The following is a 21119-nucleotide window of genomic DNA, read 5'->3' as shown; positions in this document are numbered from 1 at the left end:
TAAATGTCGCCACTTCATGATTGTGTCCCACTTGTTGATTCTTCATTATACAGTTTTATATCTTTATTTTGAAGCCTTGTGGCAAATATTAAAGTTCAATGGGGCTGAATACCTAATAAACAGAGCACTGCATCAGACATGTGGAAGTGAAGAGTATGGTACTAATAAGAATGGACTGACCCACAAACATAATGAGGACGGGAATTGGCCCGACTGAGCAAATAGCCTGGTATAATGAGAGAAAGACAGATGTATTTATTCAGCAACTTGGTCTGATGACATATTTAAGGGGCAGGCACCATGGAAGCAGCAATCCTGGGCAAGTCTACAGTTGCTCTGGAAGGAAGAAGCAATCTCTTCCTGACATTCTCAATCCCTGATACGAATCAAGAGAAGAAGAATCTTTGACCTGGATGGACCATATTTATCTGTGGACATTCCTGAGTCCATGGCTCCATTACAAATAGCACCCTATTCCTTATGTAGTGCACTACTTTTGACCAGGGCCCATAGGGATCTGGTTCTCCAGGAACAAGGTTGTAGTTACAACCTACAGGACAGTATCTCAGTGACGTCATGACAACCAGCTGTGACCACTGGCATGGCACCCAACTTTCAAAGGAATTACAAATCATAGTTTGTACATGATAAACGAATACTTCACATACATTAAGGAGGAAAGAATAGTGCAGAGTTAATCACATTATTTATTAACCTGACATTAAATACCGTTTGTTCACATAGAAACCAACAACCAGGTAGTGATTCAGCAAAATACTCACAGTAGCACTTCAGTCGACAACAATGGCCGACAGACATGATGACCAGTGAACCAGGTAGACATGGATAGTGAACAGACCAAACAATGGCCGACAGACATGATGATAGTGAACCAGGTAGACTGGGAACAGACCCAACAATGGCCGACAGACATGATGATAGTGAACCAGGTAGACAGGGAACAGACCCAACAATGGCCGACAGACATGATGATAGTGAACCAGGTAGACAGGGAACAGACCCAACAATGGCCGACAGACATGATGATAGTGAACCAGGTAGACCAGACCCAACAATGTGATGACCAGGTAGAACAGACCCAACAATGGCCGACAGACATGATGACAGTGAACCAGGTAGACAGGGAACAGACCCAACAATGGCCGACAGACATGATGACAGTGAACCAGGTAGACAGGGAACAGACCCAACAATGGCCGACAGACATGATGACAGTGAACCAGGTAGACAGGGAACAGACCCAACAATGGCCGACAGACATGATGATAGTGAACCAGGTAGACAGGGAACAGACCCAACAATGGCCGACAGACATGATGATAGTGAACCAGGTAGACAGGGAACAGACCCAACAATGGCCGACAGACATGATGACAGTGAACCAGGTAGACAGGGAACAGACCCAACAATGGCGGACAGACATGATGACAGTGAACCAGGTAGACAGGGAACAGACCCAACAATGGCCGACAGACATGATGATAGTGAACCAGGTAGACAGGGAACAGACCCAACAATGGCCGACAGACATGATGATAGTGAACCAGGTAGACAGGGAACAGACCCAACAATGGCCGACAGACATGATGATAGTGAACCAGGTAGACAGGGAACAGACCCAACAATGGCCGACAGACATGATGATAGTGAACCAGGTAGACTGGGAACAGACCCAACAATGGCCGACAGACATGATGACAGTGAACCAGGTAGACAGGGAACAGACCCAACAATGGCCGACAGACATGATGATAGTGAACCAGGTAGACAGGGAACAGACCCAACAATGGCCGACAGACATGATGATAGTGAACCAGGTAGACTGGGAACAGACCCAACAATGATAAAAGCATGATTTTAAAAAGGAGATGTTATGACGTACAAATACAGAGAAAACCGTTAAAAGGTGTCATCGTCATGGAAACGTGTAACAATGTTTAACCTCGACAGTAACTTAAAAAAAAGGTGTTTATCTTTCTCTTACATGGAAGATTTCAGACAGTTTAAGTCTAGTCCTGGGCTAAAAAAAAAATTAAAAAAAAAAATTAACTTAACGGAGATTCTCCATTGACCAGGCTTTTTATTCTAAGGACTAGGCTTAAACTGTGTCCCGGGAAAGCGGTTTAAAATGTTTAGTCCCAACAGTGTCATTATTATGTTGGCTTATTCTACAGTGACATGGACAGAAGCCATGTTTCACAAATCCCTTTCGGCAATATAACAGGACCAGAATGAATCAATCACATTCAATGGATGATAGTTTTAAATTAAACAAGTGGCCTGAGTTAGCCTGGTCCTAGATCTGTTTGTATGGTCTTGCCCACTCCTACGGTCATTATGGTCATTGTTGGCAAGACAGCACAAACAGATCAGGGACCAGGCATTATCCACACAGTAGCAAAATACAGTGTTTTCTGATCACAGCCAGTCATGATAGACTGGTCCCAGATCTGTTGGTGCTTTCATGTCAATTCCATGTTTGGCATGGCAAGGAGTTGACACAATAGCACAAACAGATCTGGGACCAGGCTACAGTCAACACGGCACTCTGGCTCTCAGATTGAAGAACCCCTCTCCAGCGACCCTCAGCTCCCAGACTTCCTCTCAATCCCCTTCCAAGTAATGGCAGAGTGACGAACGAGACCTGGAGGGATGACAATACTCCAACCAGCTCTGATAGAGCCTTTGCACTGTATACCAGGGCTACTGTCCACCAGGAAGCTTCCACAAGAAACTCCTCGTGGTCTCTTGAGCTCGTCTTCCAATAGTAGCGCTTTGATGAAACAGAATCCTATACCTACCCAGTTGTCATACCTATCCAGACCGTTCATTTGAGGGTCAGGGCCGAGAGGAAGGACTAGGGTTGAGGACTGTCTGTTGAGCTCCAGTAGTAATGTGATGATCCAGTGTTACACTGCTTATACCCATCAAGACCCTTCAGATCTGCCAACACCCAAGGGTTAGTGCCAAGGTCCTTATCTTATGCTAGGTGGCGTCACTCCTACACGATGCCCCGTCCCTAAACTGACAGTCATCGCATGATATGACATAAGACAATAGGGGAGGGTTAGGGAGTGATTTGGGACTGGCTGTTAGTCTGGTGAGTAGCCGATGCTATCCGTAATGCAGTCCTTAGCTCTGGAGTATCTAGGACAGTCTCATCTCCCATCTCCGCTAGAGTAGGGTGAAGTTGCCCCTAGATGCTGATCTTGGGTCAGTTTAGCATCTTCCCCCACTACTGGTTACAGATAGGATTGAGGGAGGGGGAAATGATCCAAGATCTGCACCTAGGGGAAACCCCCCTCAGTGCCATCTCACTGACTGAATACAACCATGGCTTCAGTGTTTTCTCCACAGTATGTAGGTCATGAGGAGGACGAGGCCTGCGGACAGAGCTGCTATGACACACTGGTGGATGGTGAGGACGCTCTCCAGGTTGCCGATGCGTTCCTCCATCGCACTGGTGTGGAAGTAGTCATAGACCCCGGCCCCGATGCTCCACACGGCCCACACAGCATCCACGATCAGGGGCATGGTAGGTCGTCAGAGGGGCTGATGCTGGTGCTGAGGCTGGAGAGGGGACCCTGGGATGTCACAGGGGTGGGACTTCAGGGTTTAACCTACACCCGGGACATGGAGGCGTGGAAGATCAACAATGGCTTGGGACAGGGCTGGGGTGTCAGTTCAGGGTCTCTCCAGCCTCTCCCAGGTTCCTCCTGTAGTAGTGCTGATTTGTAGGCTTCCTCACCTGCAAAGGAACGGTTGGGAATGTAGTTTTTCAAGGTTATATACGAATGCAATATTATAAATATAGAATGGAATATGAAATTCAGTTAAGGTAAGTAACATAGGTAGGTTCCTCTGTTGTATCTAAATGAGAAGTCGCATGGTCAAAAAGTGAAACACAACACACTTATGATCTTATAGAACACATTTCACTGCCCTGATTCAGGGAACCTGAATAATACTGTATGTTCCTTCGCCTGAGCTTTGAAACGAAGCTGACAACATTGTAACGTTATTATAGCTAGCTAACAACATTGTAATGTTATTGTAGCTAGCAAACAACATTATAACGTTATTGTAGCTAGCTAACAACATTATAACGTTATTGTAGCTAGCTAACAACATTGCAACTTGTTACAGTGCGATGCACATATCAGACAAAGATTATTATTATGTATTCGAACAAAATTCCATGAATTTGCAACCTTCGGCGACCACTTTTGACAATGACACCGGTACAGAACTGGATGTACTTGTATTGATCTCATATGGTCAGCTAGTCAGCTAGCTAGCTACATCTTTGCTGAGCTAGGAACATGCCTAGGACTTACCAAAATGACCCAAGCGCACAGGTTCAAATGAGCCACGCTTGCAATCTGCACCAAAAAGTAATCTATCTAGCTATAAATCACATAATCGTCAACATATAACGTTTGATGGTCGAGATACCAAACCGGGCTAGCAACATGATCCTTATCTTAGTCCCCCACTACATCCGGGTGCGGTGCTACATTCAGGAACACGTGACAGGGCGTGTCCGAAATAGCGTCATCACAATCGATCACTGCTGATAATAAACACAATTACGTATCGGGCATCAATCATCATTATCATCTTATTTAGCTTTCTAGCGGCTAAAGTCACATTTTGAAAACGACCCGTGTAGCTAGCTACAAACGTCAGTTTTATCAAAGCTTAGCTAAGTGGTGAACTGGAAGATGACACGGTGTGTCTTGGTTTGGAGATGTATGTTTGAGATTGCTCGTCATTAAAAAACGTGCTCCCATCAATAAATATATTTGTATCATCCATAACACTTTTCAGTCAATTGGCAGGAAAAAGGTTTGAAAACTCATATTTTTCCTTCGCACTATTACCGGGCGCGGTGGCCAAGTGGTAAGGCGTCGGTCTCGTAAACCGAAGATCGCGGGCTCGATCCCCGTCCGTGCCTCGGAAACGAAGTCCACGGTGGACACATTTTTAAAACGGGACAGTTCCAACGTGATACTTCATGGTGATATTTGATACTTATTTCAAACTCAATATTAAGTTAATGCGTCGATAAAACGTTTAAATCTCAACCATGTACAATGTAAAAGTTATATGCTAAGACTTCTCATACATAAAATGGTGTTCATCAAGACAATACATTGGAGACATCAAGGTAAAACAAGTTTAGAGCTAAAACACATCTAGGAGAAATCAAAGTTAAACAGTTTAACAGCTAATAATCTTAAACTTTTATTTCAGACGTTTATTTGGCACGGCCCTCCTAATGACCACCAGTCGGCGCTCCAACTACAATAGTGTGTATCGACCAGTTTAGTAGCCCACTGAGATTTTATATACAGATCAGATGAGAGATCAGCCATCATAGAATGACACATGGATGAACAAAAACTCAAACTAGACTAAGACTGAGTTCTTGTCTATCTTTGTAAATATACATGTTTGTAAATATAGATCTTGTTTTCAATCGAATGCCGTAATAATACAGCCTGGTAATATAGTCCTAAATATGTTAGGCAAATCAACGTTATAACTTTATAATTTACTCAGAAACTTGATAAATCCTTATGGTTTACGAAAACCTCGTTTTACAAATGTATTGTTTGGGAAGAGGAAGGAACAGTCGTAATTTACTCCCCGACACGTTTACATACGAGAGTGCAGAGACAACCCTTTCCATTTGGTGGCAATGGTTACTGCACGATCTCAACTGTCTCCAGGACTGTGTTATTCTGGAGTGGCGCACGCATGGAGCTCGACATACCTACTGCCTAGTCACCACCACCTAGGATTCCATTTTAGGGAGGGCCTGAAAAGGAGGCTCGCACTACGCGGCCCACACAGCACAGCCAGAGCCACTGGGTTTGGGCTACTGTCTCTAGGTTCTCTAGGTACGGGACGATCGGTCAGTACACACGCAGAGAGAGGGAGAGAGATCAGGTGGGTTTATTTTTCCCCGGGCAACGTTACCGGTCTGGGACGCACCGTAGCCTACTGCTTTTTTTGTTCAGGAATAACTTTAGGAGAATATTCAACTGTCTTTGGAGAGATGGGCCTATGTTCCATGCCGATAGAGGCCATTCTGAAATCTGTTTCGTGTCTGACTGGACAATTAAACCTGCTTTTTGGAGGATAGCGTATACATTTTTCCTAAATGATTTTACTCATAACATGACAGTTGTTTGGGGATTGCGAAAGGGAACCCTGGTCGTGGGCTCTAGAACTCAACACGTTTCCCCTCGTGTTCCCACTGTGCGCGTTGGAGAGGGTGCCCAACCTGTGCAAGGATGACGCGCACGTGGTGTGACCGACTGTAGCTATGATCGATAGGTTTACATGATGGGTACATCTGTGAGGACGTTTTTTTTTACTGTAGTTAACTCTTCCCCTTACCCTAAATACTTTTGAGCTACAAAGAGACCAGGCAAATTTCTCTCTCAACTGAACGCTGAAGTATGAGAGCAAGACGGTTCACTTGAGGACAACAAGGTAATTTCAGTGGATAGATTAGCATAATGCAGATTGATCATTGTCTTTGCTTCACAACAATAGTTTTACCCATTTGGAATGAATAAATACAATCTTAGTAGTACATTAAAGTAGACAAATACATTGTCTTGGGGCTCCCGAGTGGCGAAGCGCTCTAAACCACTGCATCTCTGTGCTAGAGATGTCACTACAGACTCTGGTTTGATTCCCGGCTGTGATTGGGAGGCGCATATGAGTGGCACACAATTGGCCCAGTGTCATTGGGGTAGGTCTTCATTGTAAATAAAATGTGTTTTTAACTGACTTGCCAAGTTAAATATAGGTAAAATATTAAAAATAAGGGAGGACCAAGGCACTCTTCATATTATTAATGAAAATGCCTTTATTAGTATGGCATGTTCAATGGAAACAAAGATTAAAAACGTTGTTTAACCTTAGTTTTTAATCAGAGTTTTTAATCTTTGCATTGAATATGCTATACAAATAAAGGCATTTTAATTAATTATATGAAGAGTGACAAAATGTATCCCTTTTTACCAAAGAGCACCTTCTGTCTAGCAAAACCTACTATTGTGTACCTTAGCTTCCCTTCCTTCTCTTTTCAACATTATCTATATCGTTTAATTCAGTAAATAGATCATTAGTGTGTTTCACAACTAGCCATGTTTTAGCCAATGGTCCTGGTGTGTTAGAGGGTGGGTCTTTGTTGTTCCATTGGTCCTGGTGTGTTAGAGGGTGGGTCTTTGTTGTTCCATTGGTCCTGGTGTGTTAGGGGGTGGGTCTTTGTTGTTCCATTGGTCCTGGTGTGTTAGAGGGTGGGTCTTTGTTGTTCCATTGGTCCTGGTGTGTTAGAGGGTGGGTCTTTGTTGTTCCATTGGTCCTGGTGTGTTAGGGGGTGGGTCTTTGTTGTTCCATTGGTCCTGGTGTGTTAGGGGGTGGGTCTTTGTTGTTCCATTGGTCCTGGTGTGTTAGGGGGTGGGTCTTTGTTGGCAAGGTGAGTAGTGTTCTCTCCTCTCAACTGGCCTACAAAGTCCCAGTTTCTGGCCCACAAGATCACCCAGTTCATCTGAACCTGTATAGCCACAATGTGACACCCCTGGAGTAGTTTAGGGGTCAAGTGCCTTGCTCGAGGGTACAACGGCAGGAGATGGTGTAGTAGGATACCTAGAATCCCACCAAATGTTTTGCCTGTCTGACATGGGATTCAGACCAGAATCCCTGTGTGTGAGCGAGCACGTAGGAGTGTGTGTGTGTGTATGACTGTGTGTGTGTATGACTGTGTGTGTGTGTGTGTATGACTGTGTGTGTGTGTGTGTGTGTGACTGTGTGTGTGTATGACTGTGTGTGAGTGTGTGACTGTGACTGTGTGTATGTGTGTGTGACTGTGTGTGTGTGTGTGTGTGTGTGTGTGACTGTGTGTATGTGTGTGTATATGACTGTGTGTGTGTGTGACTGTGTGTGTGTGTATATGACTGTGTGTGTATATGAGTGTGTGTGTGTATGACTGTGTGTGTGTGTGTGTATGACTGTGTGCGACTGTGTGTGTATGTGTGTGTGACTGTGTGTGTGTGTGTGCGACTGTGTGTGTATGTGTGTGTGACTGTGTGTGTGTGTGTATGACTGTGTGTGTGTAAGTGTGTATGACTGTGTGTGTGTGTGTGACTGTGTGTGTGTGTGTATGACTGTGTGTGACTGTGTGTGTGTATATGAGTGTGTGTGTGTGTGACTGTGTGTGTGTGTGTGACTGTGTGTGTGTGTGTGTGCGACTGTGTGTGTGTGTGTGTGTGTGTGTGTGTGTGTGTGTGACTGTGTGTGTGTGTGTGTATGACTGTGTGTGACTGTGTGTGTGTGTATGTGTGTATGACTGTGTGTGTGTATGTGTGTGTGTGTGTGTGTGTGACTGTGTGTGTGTGTGTGTGTGTGTGTGTGTGTGTGTGTGTGTGTGTGTGTGTGTGTGTGTGTGTGTGTGTGTGTGTGTGTGTGTGTGTGTGTGTGTGTGTGTGTGACTGTGTGTGTGTGTGACTGTGTGTGTGACTGTGTGTGTGTGTGTGTGTGTGTGTGTGTGTGTGTGTGTGTGTGTGTGTGTGTGTGTGTGTGTGTGTGTGTGTGTGTGTGTGTGTGTGACTGTGTGTGTGTGTGACTGTGTGTGTGTGTGACTGTGTGTGTATATGACTGTGTGTGTGTGTGTGTGTGTGTGTGTGTGTGTGTGTGTGTGTGTGTGTGTGTGTGTGTGTGTGTGTGTGTGTGTGACTGTGTGTGTGTGTGTGTGTGTGCACCGCGTCGTGTTTCTGCTCCAGGTCCTGAATGTTTAGCTGAAAACGTCAGTGACTCTATCTGTGTGTGATCCTCACCAACAGCTTCATAGTTCTCACACCTAGTCTAGAAATGCTTGATTAGTTTGTCATTAAAACCCTCCACACACACACACACACACACACACACACACACACACACACACACACACACACACACACACACACACACACACACACACACACACACACACACACACACACACACACACACACACACACAGGTGCTAAACCCCTCCGGATGTTTCCTCACTGACATGAATCATGTTTTAAAATAGATCACCACAGGCAGGCTGAGGGAATGTGTGATTTATGACGGACTATGTCATCTCCACTGTTAGCATGTCACTCATACAGTCGCCATATACTGAGGATATGACTACGTTGTTGATAGGATGACATATGGTACGTCCCAAATAGCACCCTATTCCCTAGTGTTCTACCTTTGACCAGGCCCTTCATGTCCCAAATCACACCCTATTCCCTAGTGTTCTACTTTTGACAAGGGCCTCCATGTCCCAAATCACACCCTATTCCCTAGTGTTCTACTTTTGACCAGGGCCTTCATGTCCCAAATCACACCCTATTCCCTAGTGTGCTATTTTTGACCAGGGCCTTCATGTCCCAAATCACACCCTATTCCCTAGTGTGCTATTTTTGACCAGGGCCTTCATGTCCCAAATCACACCCTATTCCCTAGTGTTCTACCTTTGACCAGGCCCTCCATGTCCCAAATCACACCCTATTCCCTAGTGTTCTACTTTTGACAAGGGCCTCCATGTCCCAAATCACACCCTATTCCCTAGTGTTCTACTTTTGACAAGGGCCTCCATGTCCCAAATCACACCCTATTCCCTAGTGTGCTATTTTTGACCAGGGCCTTCATGTCCCAAATCACACCCTATTCCCTAGTGTGCTATTTTTGACCAGGGCCTTCATGTCCCAAATCACACCCTATTCCCTAGTGTGCTATTTTTGACCAGGAACCTAAACGTCCCCAAATCGCACCCTATTCCCTATGCACCTTCAAACGTAGTTTACTATAGAGAATATCTGCCATTCCAGACACAGACATATAGTATACACTGGGTTGAAGTTGTCACAAGGTAGTTGTTGATTTGAGTACGGTGCAGTAGGTTATTTAAAGGGCCAGTGAGGTTCTCTGACCAGGGATCACAATAATGAACCACACATGGTTTTGGTTTGGAATGTTAGTGCAGTAAACAGACGAAAAACCCGGGAATAACTTTGACCTGTTGGAAACATTTTTATGAAAGGCGTATTCTTCGTCTGACTTCGTCAAGTGGAAAAGAGATGTTCAAGAATGAAAGGATTTGATGATAAACATTCACATTTTACAATTACATCCTGTAATATAATTGTCCTTTATCAGATTATACTAATTAAATAAACATATTTCCCTTGAGAGTGGGACGTTTTGTTATTCTGAATAATGACTATTTAGTTATTTTCATCATTGTATGTAACCACTATGGACCTGCACCAAGTCCACACATACCAAAAGACTAAGAACTATGGGACCCAGTGTCTCTATGCTTGGCACTGAACATTAACAACCTCTTAAGGATTGGACACTTAAAAAAAAAAATGTTCTCCTAAAATGACATACCCAAATCTAACTGCCTGTAGCTCAGGACCTGAAGCAAGGATATGCATATTATTGATACCATTTGAAAGGAAACAATTTGAAGTTTGTGGAAATGTAGAATGAATGTAGGAGAATGTAACACAATAGATCTGGGAAAAGATCATACAAAGAAAAAACATGGCTATTTTTTTTTACCATCTTTGAAATGCAAGAGAAAGGCCACAATGTATTATTCCAGTTTAGGCGCAATTTTGATTTTGGCCACCAGATGGCAGCAGTGTACGTGCAACGTTTTAGACTGATCCAATGAAGGATTGTATTTCTGTTCAAAAGGTTGTATCAAGTCTTGCCAAATGTGTCTTATTTGGTTTATTAATACATTTTCAAGTACATAACTGTGCACTCTCCTCAAACAATAGTATGGTATTCTTTCACTGTAATAGCTACTGTAAATTGGACAGTGCAGTTAGATTAACAAGAATCTAAGCTTTCTGCCAATATCAGATATGTCTATGTCCTGGGAAATGTTCTTGTTACTTACAACCTCATGCTTATCACATTAGGTTAAGGAGGCAGATTGGGGATAAGGCTCTGTAATAGACTAGCGTCCCGTCCAGGCTGTGTACATTAAGCTGACTCACACTTACTTGTCCAAATCTTATTACTTTGCTTTAAGACCTGTACAACGAGTTCTGTGCAGCTGTCAGCTAATCAGTCCAGAGACAGATGAGGAAGGAAGACAGGAAGGAAGGAAGGAAGGAAGGAAGGAAGGAAGGAAGGAAAGAAGGTTGGAACTAGGGCCTTTCTCTAGGGAGTTTTCCTAGCCACCGTGCTTCTACACTGTTTGGGGGTTCAGGCTGGGTTTCTGTACAGCACATTGTGACATCAGCTGATGTCAGAAGGGCTTTATACATATATTTGATTTGATTGCTCTAACGGAGTCAAAGCCAGGATTCAATCCGATCACGCCTTGTCCACAATGCACAGCGTTTTAAAGTCACTGTTCCTAGGCCGTCATTGAAAATAAGAATTTGTTCTTAACTGACTTGCCTAGTTAAATAAAGGTAAAAAAATTAGCAGAGACAACAATTATGGTAAACATTGCATTTGTCGGCTCAATCAGGAAATGACATGTAAATGTAGCGTTGTCCAAACTGAATCCCAGCCTTAGACTGATGTATCTAGTAGAGAGGTAGGGAGCAAGGGTCTAGGGAACATTCTGATGTAGCTAGTAGAGAGGTAGGGAACAAGGGTCTAGGGAACATTCTGATGTAGCTAGTAGAGAGGTAGGGAACAAGGGTCTAGGGAACATTCTGATGTATCTAGTAGAGAGGTAGGGAGTAAGGGTCTAGGGAACATGCTGATGTAGCTAGTAGAGAGGTAGGGAACAAGGGTCTAGGGAACATTCTGATGTATCTAGTAGAGAGGTAGGGAGTAAGGGTCTAGGGAACATGCTGATGTAGCTAGTAGAGAGGTAGGGAACAAGGGTCTAGGGAACATTCTGATGTATCTAGTAGAGAGGTAGGGAACAAGGGTCTAGGGAACATGCTGATGTATCTAGTAGAGAGGTAGGGAACAAGGGTCTAGGGAACATGCTGATGTAGCTAGTAGAGAGGTAGGGAGCAAGGGTCTAGGGAACATGCTGATGTATCTAGTAGAGAGGTAGGGAACAAGGGTCTAGGGAACATGCTGATGTAGCTAGTAGAGAGGTAGAGAACAAGGGTCTAGGGAACATGCTGATGTATCTAGTAGAGAGGTAGGGAACAAGGGTCTAGGGAACATGCTGATGTAGCTAGTAGAGAGGTAGGGAGCAAGGGTCTAGGGAACATGCTGATGTATCTAGTAGAGAGGTAGGGAACAAGGGTCTAGGGAACAGACTGATGTATCTAGTAGAGAGGTAGGGAGCAAGGGTCTAGGGAACATTCTGATGTATCGAGTAGAGAGGTAGGGAGCAAGGGTCTAGGGAACAGACTGATGTATCTAGTAGAGAGGTAGGGAACAAGGGTCTAGGGAACATTCTGATGTATCGAGTAGAGAGGTAGGGAGCAAGGGTCTAGGGAACATTCTGATGTATCGAGTAGAGAGGTAGGGAGCAAGGGTCTAGGGAACATTCTGATGTATCTAGTAGAGAGGTAGGGAGCAAGGGTCTAGGGAACATTCTGATGTATCGAGTAGAGAGGTAGGGAGCAAGGGTCTAGGGAACATTCTGATGTATCGAGTAGAGAGGTAGGGAGCAAGGGTCTAGAGAGGTAGGGAGCAAGGGTCTAGGGAACATTCTGATGTATCTAGTAGAGAGGTAGGGAGCAAGGGTCTAGGGAACATTCTGATGTATCTAGTAGAGAGGTAGGGAGCAAGGGTCTAGGGAACATTCTGATGTATCGAGTAGAGAGGTAGGGAGCAAGGGTCTAGGGAACATTCTGATGTATCGAGTAGAGAGGTAGGGAGCAAGGGTCTAGGGAACATTCTGATGTATCTAGTAGAGAGGTAGGGAACAAGGGTCTAGGGAACATGCTGATGTATCTAGTAGAGAGGTAGGGAGCAAGGGTCTAGGGAACATTCTGATGTATCTAGTAGTGGGCTAGGGAGCAAGGGTCTAGGGAACATTCTGATGTAGCTGTTGGAGAGGTAGGGAACAAGGGTCTAGGGAACATGCTGATGTATCTAGTGGAGGGGTAGGGAGCAAGGGTCTAGGGAACATTCTGATGTATCTAGTAGAGGGGTAGGGAGCAAGGGTCTAGGGAACATTCTGATGTATCTAGTAGAGAGGTAGGGAACAAGGGTCTAGGGAACATGCTGATGTATCTAGTAGAGAGGTAGGGAGCAAGGGTCTAGGGAACATGCTGATGTATCTAGTAGAGAGGTAGGGAACAAGGGTCTAGGGAACATGCTGATGTATCTAGTAGTGGGGTAGGGAGCAAGGGTCTAGGGAACATTCTGATGTAGCTGTTGGAGAGGTAGGGAACAAGGGTCTAGGGAACATGCTGATGTATCTAGTGGAGGGGTAGGGAGCAAGGGTCTAGGGAACATGCTGATGTAGCTAGTAGAGAGGTAGGGAACAAGGGTCTAGGGAACATTCTGATGTATCTAGTAGAGAGGTAGGGAACAAGGGTCTAGGGAACATGCCTAATGGATGGTGATGGATGTTGAAGGATCTGGGCTGGAGACCAACACTAACTGCTGATTAGACCTGAGATATTAAACAGTGTTCTGATCTGGGCTGGAGACCAACACTGTAACTGCTGTTTAGACCTGAGATACTAAAAACAGTGTTTTTGGCATTGTTTGCTCTGGTCTGGTCCAGTACCTATCTAACAACATGGATACAAGTCCAGGCAGAGACTGGACCAGAGAGTGTCCCAAATTGCACCCTATACAGTCATCTACATTACTTCTGACCAGGGCTCATAGGGACGCCAGTCAGCAGCTTCCCCAAGAAGTTGTTTTTTTCTCAGGGACGTCACTGACACAATGTAGAACATGACCTGTCAAACATCTCTGATAAGACAGAGATGTTAGAAATATCGCTGCTCACTTTTCTGAGGTCTGAGAGGCAGAGATTCCTGATTAATCAGAGAAAACACACCTCTGGTTGTTATTGGGCATCTGGGGGTAACAGAGTCTAGGTGGTTGTCAGTGGTCATCTGGGGTAACAGAGTCTAGGTGGTTGTCAGTGGTCATCTGGGGTAACATAGTCTAGGTGAATGGTCAGGTGGTTGTTAGTGGTCATTTGGGGTAACAGAGTCTAGGTGGTTGTTAGTGGTCATCTGGGGTAACATAGTCTAGGTGAATGGTCAGGTGGTTGTTAGTGGTCATTTGGGGTAACAGAGTCTAGGTGGTTGTTAGTGGTCATCTGGGGTAACAGAGTCTAGGTGAATGGTCAGGTGGTTGTTAGTGGTCATCTGGGGTAACAGAGTCTAGGTGAATGGTCAGGTGGTTGTTAGTGGTCATTTGGGGTAACAGAGTCTAGGTGGTTGTTAGGGGTCATCTGGGGTAACAGAGTCTAGGTGAATGGTCAGGTGGTTGTTAGTGGTCACCTGGGGTAACAGAGTCTAGGTGGTTGTTAGGGGTCACCTGGGGTAACAGAGTCTAGGTGGTTGTTAGGGGTCACCTGGGGTAACAGAGTCTAGGTGGTTGTTAGGGGTCACCTGGGGTAACAGAGTCTAGGTGGTTGTTAGGGGTCACCTGGGGTAACAGAGTCTAGGTGGTTGTTAGTGGTCACCTGGGGTAACAGAGTCTAGGTGGTTGTTAGGGGTCACCTGGGGTAACAGAGTCTAGGTGGTTGTTAGGGGTCACCTGGGGTAACAGAGTCTAGGTGAATGGTCAGGTCCTGAGTCTCGGGGTCTTAGGTCACTGCCGATGATGGATGGTTAGTCAGAATCTGGCCCGATGTTGTTCTGAGGCTGCCAATGCTATTGACCTACAGTGAGTGGTTTCATTTAACACTGATGCTAAATGAGGTAGAAAGGGTTTCTTCTTACTGTGAGAACATGGTTGAACCCATTCACCCTCTTTTTAAACGGCCCCTGCTGGAATCCCAGCACGCCGACCCTAACGAACACAGGTCGGTTTTTACAAGAGCAATTTATAAACCTCTGGCATGCACTCTGGAGCGGGGGAGACTCAGTGCTCTCTGTAGCCTCTCTCTCTCTCCACTCTGTCTTTCTCTACTCTGTCTTTCTCTCTACTCTGTCTTTCTCTCTACTCTGTCTTTCTCTCTACTCTGTCTTCCTCTGTCTTTCTCTACTCTGTCTTTCTCTACTCTCTCTACTCTGTCTTTCTCTCTACTCGGTCTTTCTCTCTACTCGGTCTTTCTCTCTTTCTCTACTCTGTCTTTCTCTCTCTCTCTACTCTGTCTTTCTGTCTTTCTCTGTCTTTCTCTACTCTCTCTACTCTGTCTTTCTCTCTACTCTGTCCTCCTCTCTCTCTACTCTGTCTTTCTCTCTACTCTGTCCTCCTCTCTCTCTACTCTGTCTTTCTCTCTCTCTACTCTGTCTTTCTCTCTCTCTACTCTGTCTTTCTCTCTACTCTGTCTTTCTATACTCTGTCTTTCTCTCTCTCTGCTCTGTCTTTCTCTCTCTCTACTCTGTCTTTCTCTCTACTCTGTCTTTCTCTCTACTCTGTCTTTCTCTCTGTCTACTCTGTCTTTCTCTCTACTCTGTCTCTGTCTCTGTCCTCCTCTCTCTCTACTCTGTCTTTCTCTACTCTCTGTCTCTGTCTTTCTCTCTACTCTGTCTTTCTCTACTCTGTCCTCCTCTCTCTCTACTCTGTCCTCCTCTCTCTCTACTCTGTCTTTCTCTACTCTGTCCTCCTCTCTCTCTACTCTGTCTTTCTCTACTCTGTCCTCCTCTCTCTCTACTCTGTCTTTCTCTCTCTCTACTCTGTCTTTCTCTCTCTCTACTCTGTCTTTCTCTCTCTCTGTCTTTCTCTCTACTCTGTCCTCCTCTCTCTCTACTCTGTCTTTCTCTACTCTGTCCTCCTCTCTCTCTACTCTGTCTCTCTCTCTGTCTTCTCTCTACTCTGTCCTCTCTCTCTCTCTCTCTCTCTCTCTCTCTCTCTCTCTCTCTCTCTCTCTCTCTCTCTCTCTCTCTCTCTCTCTCTCTCTCTCTCTCTCTCTCTCTCTCTCTCTCTCTCTCTCTCTCTCTCTCTCTCTCTCTCTCTCTCTCTCTCTCTCTCTCTCTCATAAGCAGGGGATGAAAAGAGAAGGAGTTTGAAGAGAAGCCTAAAGACAGCAGGAAAAGTAAGGGGCTTTTAGGGGCAGCTGTGTTTTATTAACTCAGTCATAATGCCCCTAAAAACCCTTATTGCTCTTTGCACTTTCCAGCAGCAACATGTCTCTGTGGATTGGTTACTGGATGGCCTTACTGTAACGTTGTAGTGATGTAGTACTAGTATGTGTATGGATCCCCATTAGGATCCCCTGCCAAGGCAGCAGCTACTCTTCCAGGGGCCAGAAAAACTACACCAGTTATACAATTTTAAAAAACACGAAAATACAGTCATAACAGAACACTACCACATATCTACAACACACTAAGGGTGTGTCCTCAGGACCCTACTACATATCTATAACACACTAAGGGTGTGTCCTCAGGATCCTACTCCACTTCCACATATCTACAACACACTAAGGGTGTGTCCTCAGGACCCTACTCCACTACTACATATCTATAACACACTAAGGGTGTGTCCTCAGGACCCTACTCCACTACTACATATCTATAACACACTAAGGGTGTGTCCTCAGGACCCTACTACATATCTACAACACACTAAGGGTGTGTCCTCAGGACCCTACTACATATCTATAACACACTAAGGGTGTGTCCTCAGGACCCTACTACATATCTACAACACACTAAGGGTGTGTCCTCAGGACCCTACTCCACTACTACATATCTATAACACACTAAGGGTGTGTCCTCAGGACCCTACTACATATCTACAACACACTAAGGGTGTGTCCTCAGGACCCTACTACATATCTACAACACACTAAGGGTGTGTCCTCAGGACCCTACTACATATCTATAACACACTAAGGGTGTGTCCTCAGGACCCTACTACATATCTATAACACACTAAGGGTGTGTCCTCAGGACCCTACTCCACTACTACATATCTACAACACACTAAGGGTGTGTCCTCAGGACCCTACTACATATCTATAACACACTAAGGGTGTGTCCTCAGGACCCTACTACATATCTATAACACACTAAGGGTGTGTCCTCAGGACCCCACTACACTACCACATATCTACACTAAGGGTGTGTCCTCAGGACCCTACTACACTTCCACAACACACTAAGGGTGTGTCCTCAGGACCCTACTACATATCTATAACACACTAAGGGTGTGTCCTCAGGACCCTACTACATATCTATAACACACTAAGGGTGTGTCCTCAGGACCCTACTACATATCTACAACACACTAAGGGTGTGTCCTCAGGACCCTACTCCACTACTACAACACACTAAGGGTGTGTCCTCAGGACCCTACTCCACTACTACATATCTATAACACACTAAGGGTGTGTCCTCAGGACCCTACTCCACTACTACATATCTATAACACACTAAGGGTGTGTCCTCAGGACCCTACTCCACTACTACATATCTATAACACACTAAGGGTGTGTCCTCAGGACCCTACTACATATCTACAACACACTAAGGGTGTGTCCTCAGGACCCTACTCCACTACTACATATCTATAACACACTAAGGGTGTGTCCTCAGGACCCTACTACATATCTACAACACACTAAGGGTGTGTCCTCAGGACCCTACTACATATCTATAACACACTAAGGGTGTGTCCTCAGGACCCTACTACATATCTATAACACACTAAGGGTGTGTCCTCAGGACCCTACTACATATCTATAACACACTAAGGGTGTGTCCTCAGGACCCTACTACATATCTATAACACACTAAGGGTGTGTCCTCAGGACCCTACTACATATCTATAACACACTAAGGGTGTGTCCTCAGGACCCTACTCCACTACTACATATCTATAACACACTAAGGGTGTGTCCTCAGGACCCTACTACATATCTACAACACACTAAGGGTGTGTCCTCAGGACCCTACTCCACTACTACATATCTATAACACACTAAGGGTGTGTCCTCAGGACCCTACTACATATCTATAACACACTAAGGGTGTGTCCTCAGGACCCTACTACATATCTATAACACACTAAGGGTGTGTCCTCAGGACCCTACTCCACTACTACATATCTATAACACACTAAGGGTGTGTCCTCAGGACCCTACTACATATCTACAACACACTAAGGGTGTGTCCTCAGGACCCTACTACATATCTATAACACACTAAGGGTGTGTCCTCAGGACCCTACTACATATCTACAACACACTAAGGGTGTGTCCTCAGGACCCTACTACATATCTATAACACACTAAGGGTGTGTCCTCAGGACCCTACTACATATCTACAACACACTAAGGGTGTGTCCTCAGGACCCTACTACATATCTACAACACACTAAGGGTGTGTCCTCAGGACCCTACTCTACTACCACATATCTACAACACACTAAGGGTGTGTCCTCAGGACCCTACTACATATCTACAACACACTAAGGGTGTGTCCTCAGGACCCTACTACATATCTACAACACACTAAGGGTGTGTCCTCAGGACCCTACTACATATCTATAACACACTAAGGGTGTGTCCTCAGGACCCTACTACATATCTATAACACACTAAGGGTGTGTCCTCAGGACCCTACTCCACTACTACATATCTACAACACACTAAGGGTGTGTCCTCAGGACCCTACTACATATCTATAACACACTAAGGGTGTGTCCTCAGGACCCTACTACATATCTATAACACACTAAGGGTGTGTCCTCAGGACCCTACTACATATCTATAACACACTAAGGGTGTGTCCTCAGGACCCTACTACATATCTACAACACACTAAGGGTGTGTCCTCAGGACCCTACTCCACTACTACAACACACTAAGGGTGTGTCCTCAGGACCCTACTCCACTACTACATATCTATAACACACTAAGGGTGTGTCCTCAGGACCCTACTCCACTACTACATATCTATAACACACTAAGGGTGTGTCCTCAGGACCCTACTCCACTACTACATATCTATAACACACTAAGGGTGTGTCCTCAGGACCCTACTACATATCTACAACACACTAAGGGTGTGTCCTCAGGACCCTACTCCACTACTACATATCTATAACACACTAAGGGTGTGTCCTCAGGACCCTACTACATATCTACAACACACTAAGGGTGTGTCCTCAGGACCCTACTACATATCTATAACACACTAAGGGTGTGTCCTCAGGACCCTACTACATATCTATAACACACTAAGGGTGTGTCCTCAGGACCCTACTACATATCTATAACACACTAAGGGTGTGTCCTCAGGACCCTACTACATATCTATAACACACTAAGGGTGTGTCCTCAGGACCCTACTACATATCTATAACACACTAAGGGTGTGTCCTCAGGACCCTACTCCACTACTACATATCTATAACACACTAAGGGTGTGTCCTCAGGACCCTACTACATATCTACAACACACTAAGGGTGTGTCCTCAGGACCCTACTCCACTACTACATATCTATAACACACTAAGGGTGTGTCCTCAGGACCCTACTACATATCTATAACACACTAAGGGTGTGTCCTCAGGACCCTACTACATATCTATAACACACTAAGGGTGTGTCCTCAGGACCCTACTCCACTACTACATATCTATAACACACTAAGGGTGTGTCCTCAGGACCCTACTACATATCTACAACACACTAAGGGTGTGTCCTCAGGACCCTACTACATATCTATAACACACTAAGGGTGTGTCCTCAGGACCCTACTACATATCTACAACACACTAAGGGTGTGTCCTCAGGACCCTACTACATATCTATAACACACTAAGGGTGTGTCCTCAGGACCCTACTACATATCTACAACACACTAAGGGTGTGTCCTCAGGACCCTACTACATATCTACAACACACTAAGGGTGTGTCCTCAGGACCCTACTCTACTACCACATATCTACAACACACTAAGGGTGTGTCCTCAGGACCCTACTCCACTACCACATATCTACAACACACTAAGGGTGTGTCCTCAGGACCCTACTACATATCTACAACACACTAAGGGTGTGTCCTCAGGACCCTACTACATATCTATAACACACTAAGGGTGTGTCCTCAGGACCCTACTCCACTACTACATATCTATAACACACTAAGGGTGTGTCCTCAGGACCCTACTCCACTACCACATATCTATAACACACTAAGGGTGTGTCCTCAGGACCCTACTACATATCTACAACACACTAAGGGTGTGTCCTCAGGACCCTACTCCACTACCACATATCTACAACACACTAAGGGTGTGTCCTCAGGACCCTACTCCACTACTACATATCTACAACACACTAAGGGTGTGTCCTCAGGACCCTACCACATATCTACAACACACTAAGGGTGTGTCCTCAGGACCCTACTCCACTACCACATATCTACAACACACTAAGGGTGTGTCCTCAGGACCCTACTACACTTCCACATATCTACAACACAACATCTACGGGTAAATGTCATCGTGTGTTTGTGTTGCTTCACAATCCCAGTTCCATAAGGTGTATTTTTATTGATTTTTAAAATTTGATCTGATTCTACTGCTGCGTCAATTACCTGATGTGGAATAGAGTTCCATGTAGTCATGTCTCTACGTAGTACTGTGGAATAGAGTTCCATGTAGTCATGTCTCTACGTAGTACTGTGGAACAGAGTTCCATGTAGTCATGGCTCTATGTAGTTCTGTGGAATAGAGTTCCATGTAGTCATGGCTCTATGTAGTTCTGTGGAATAGAGTTCCATGTAGTCATGGCTCTATGTAGTACTGTGGAATAGAGTTCCATGTAGTCATGTCTCTACGTAGTACTGTGGAACAGAGTTCCATGTAGTCATGGCTCTATGTAGTTCTGTGGAATAGAGTTCCATGTAGTCATGTCTCTACGTAGTACTGTGGAACAGAGTTCCATGTAGTCATGGCTCTATGTAGTACTGTGGAATAGAGTTCCATGTAGTCATGTCTCTACGTAGTACTGTGGAACAG

General features: G+C 45.0%; 1 protein-coding gene and 1 non-coding gene across 3 annotated transcripts; one reads left to right on the top strand and one right to left on the bottom strand.

Moving 5' to 3' along the window:
• Positions 1 to 511: 511 nt before the first annotated feature.
• LOC124020302 lies at positions 512 to 4428 on the bottom strand. Of its 2 annotated transcripts, XM_046335652.1 has the most exons (5): positions 4359 to 4428; positions 1856 to 3769; positions 1143 to 1801; positions 933 to 1064; positions 512 to 817 (listed from the first exon to the last, which is right to left on the bottom strand). In XM_046335652.1, the coding sequence occupies exons 3-5, from the start codon at positions 1766 to 1768 to the stop codon at positions 670 to 672; spliced, it is 906 nt and encodes a 301-aa protein (XP_046191608.1). In that variant the 5' UTR covers positions 1769 to 1801; positions 1856 to 3769; positions 4359 to 4428; the 3' UTR covers positions 512 to 669. The 2 variants fall into 2 exon arrangements, with proteins under 2 accessions (XP_046191608.1, XP_046191609.1); XM_046335653.1 differs by having other exon boundaries at positions 743 to 817; positions 1143 to 3769.
• A 478-nt stretch (positions 4429 to 4906) lies between these two features.
• trnat-cgu lies at positions 4907 to 4978 on the top strand. Its single transcript has one exon. It is a non-coding gene; the product is annotated as a tRNA-Thr (tRNA).
• Positions 4979 to 21119: the final 16141 nt, after the last annotated feature.

Source organism: Oncorhynchus gorbuscha, unplaced genomic scaffold (genome assembly GCF_021184085.1).
Source record: "Oncorhynchus gorbuscha isolate QuinsamMale2020 ecotype Even-year unplaced genomic scaffold, OgorEven_v1.0 Un_scaffold_807, whole genome shotgun sequence".
NCBI classification, from domain to species: Eukaryota; Metazoa; Chordata; class Actinopteri; order Salmoniformes; family Salmonidae; genus Oncorhynchus; species Oncorhynchus gorbuscha.
The sequence above is the reverse complement of the archived record's forward strand: the minus strand, read 5'-3'. Positions and strand labels throughout refer to the sequence as shown.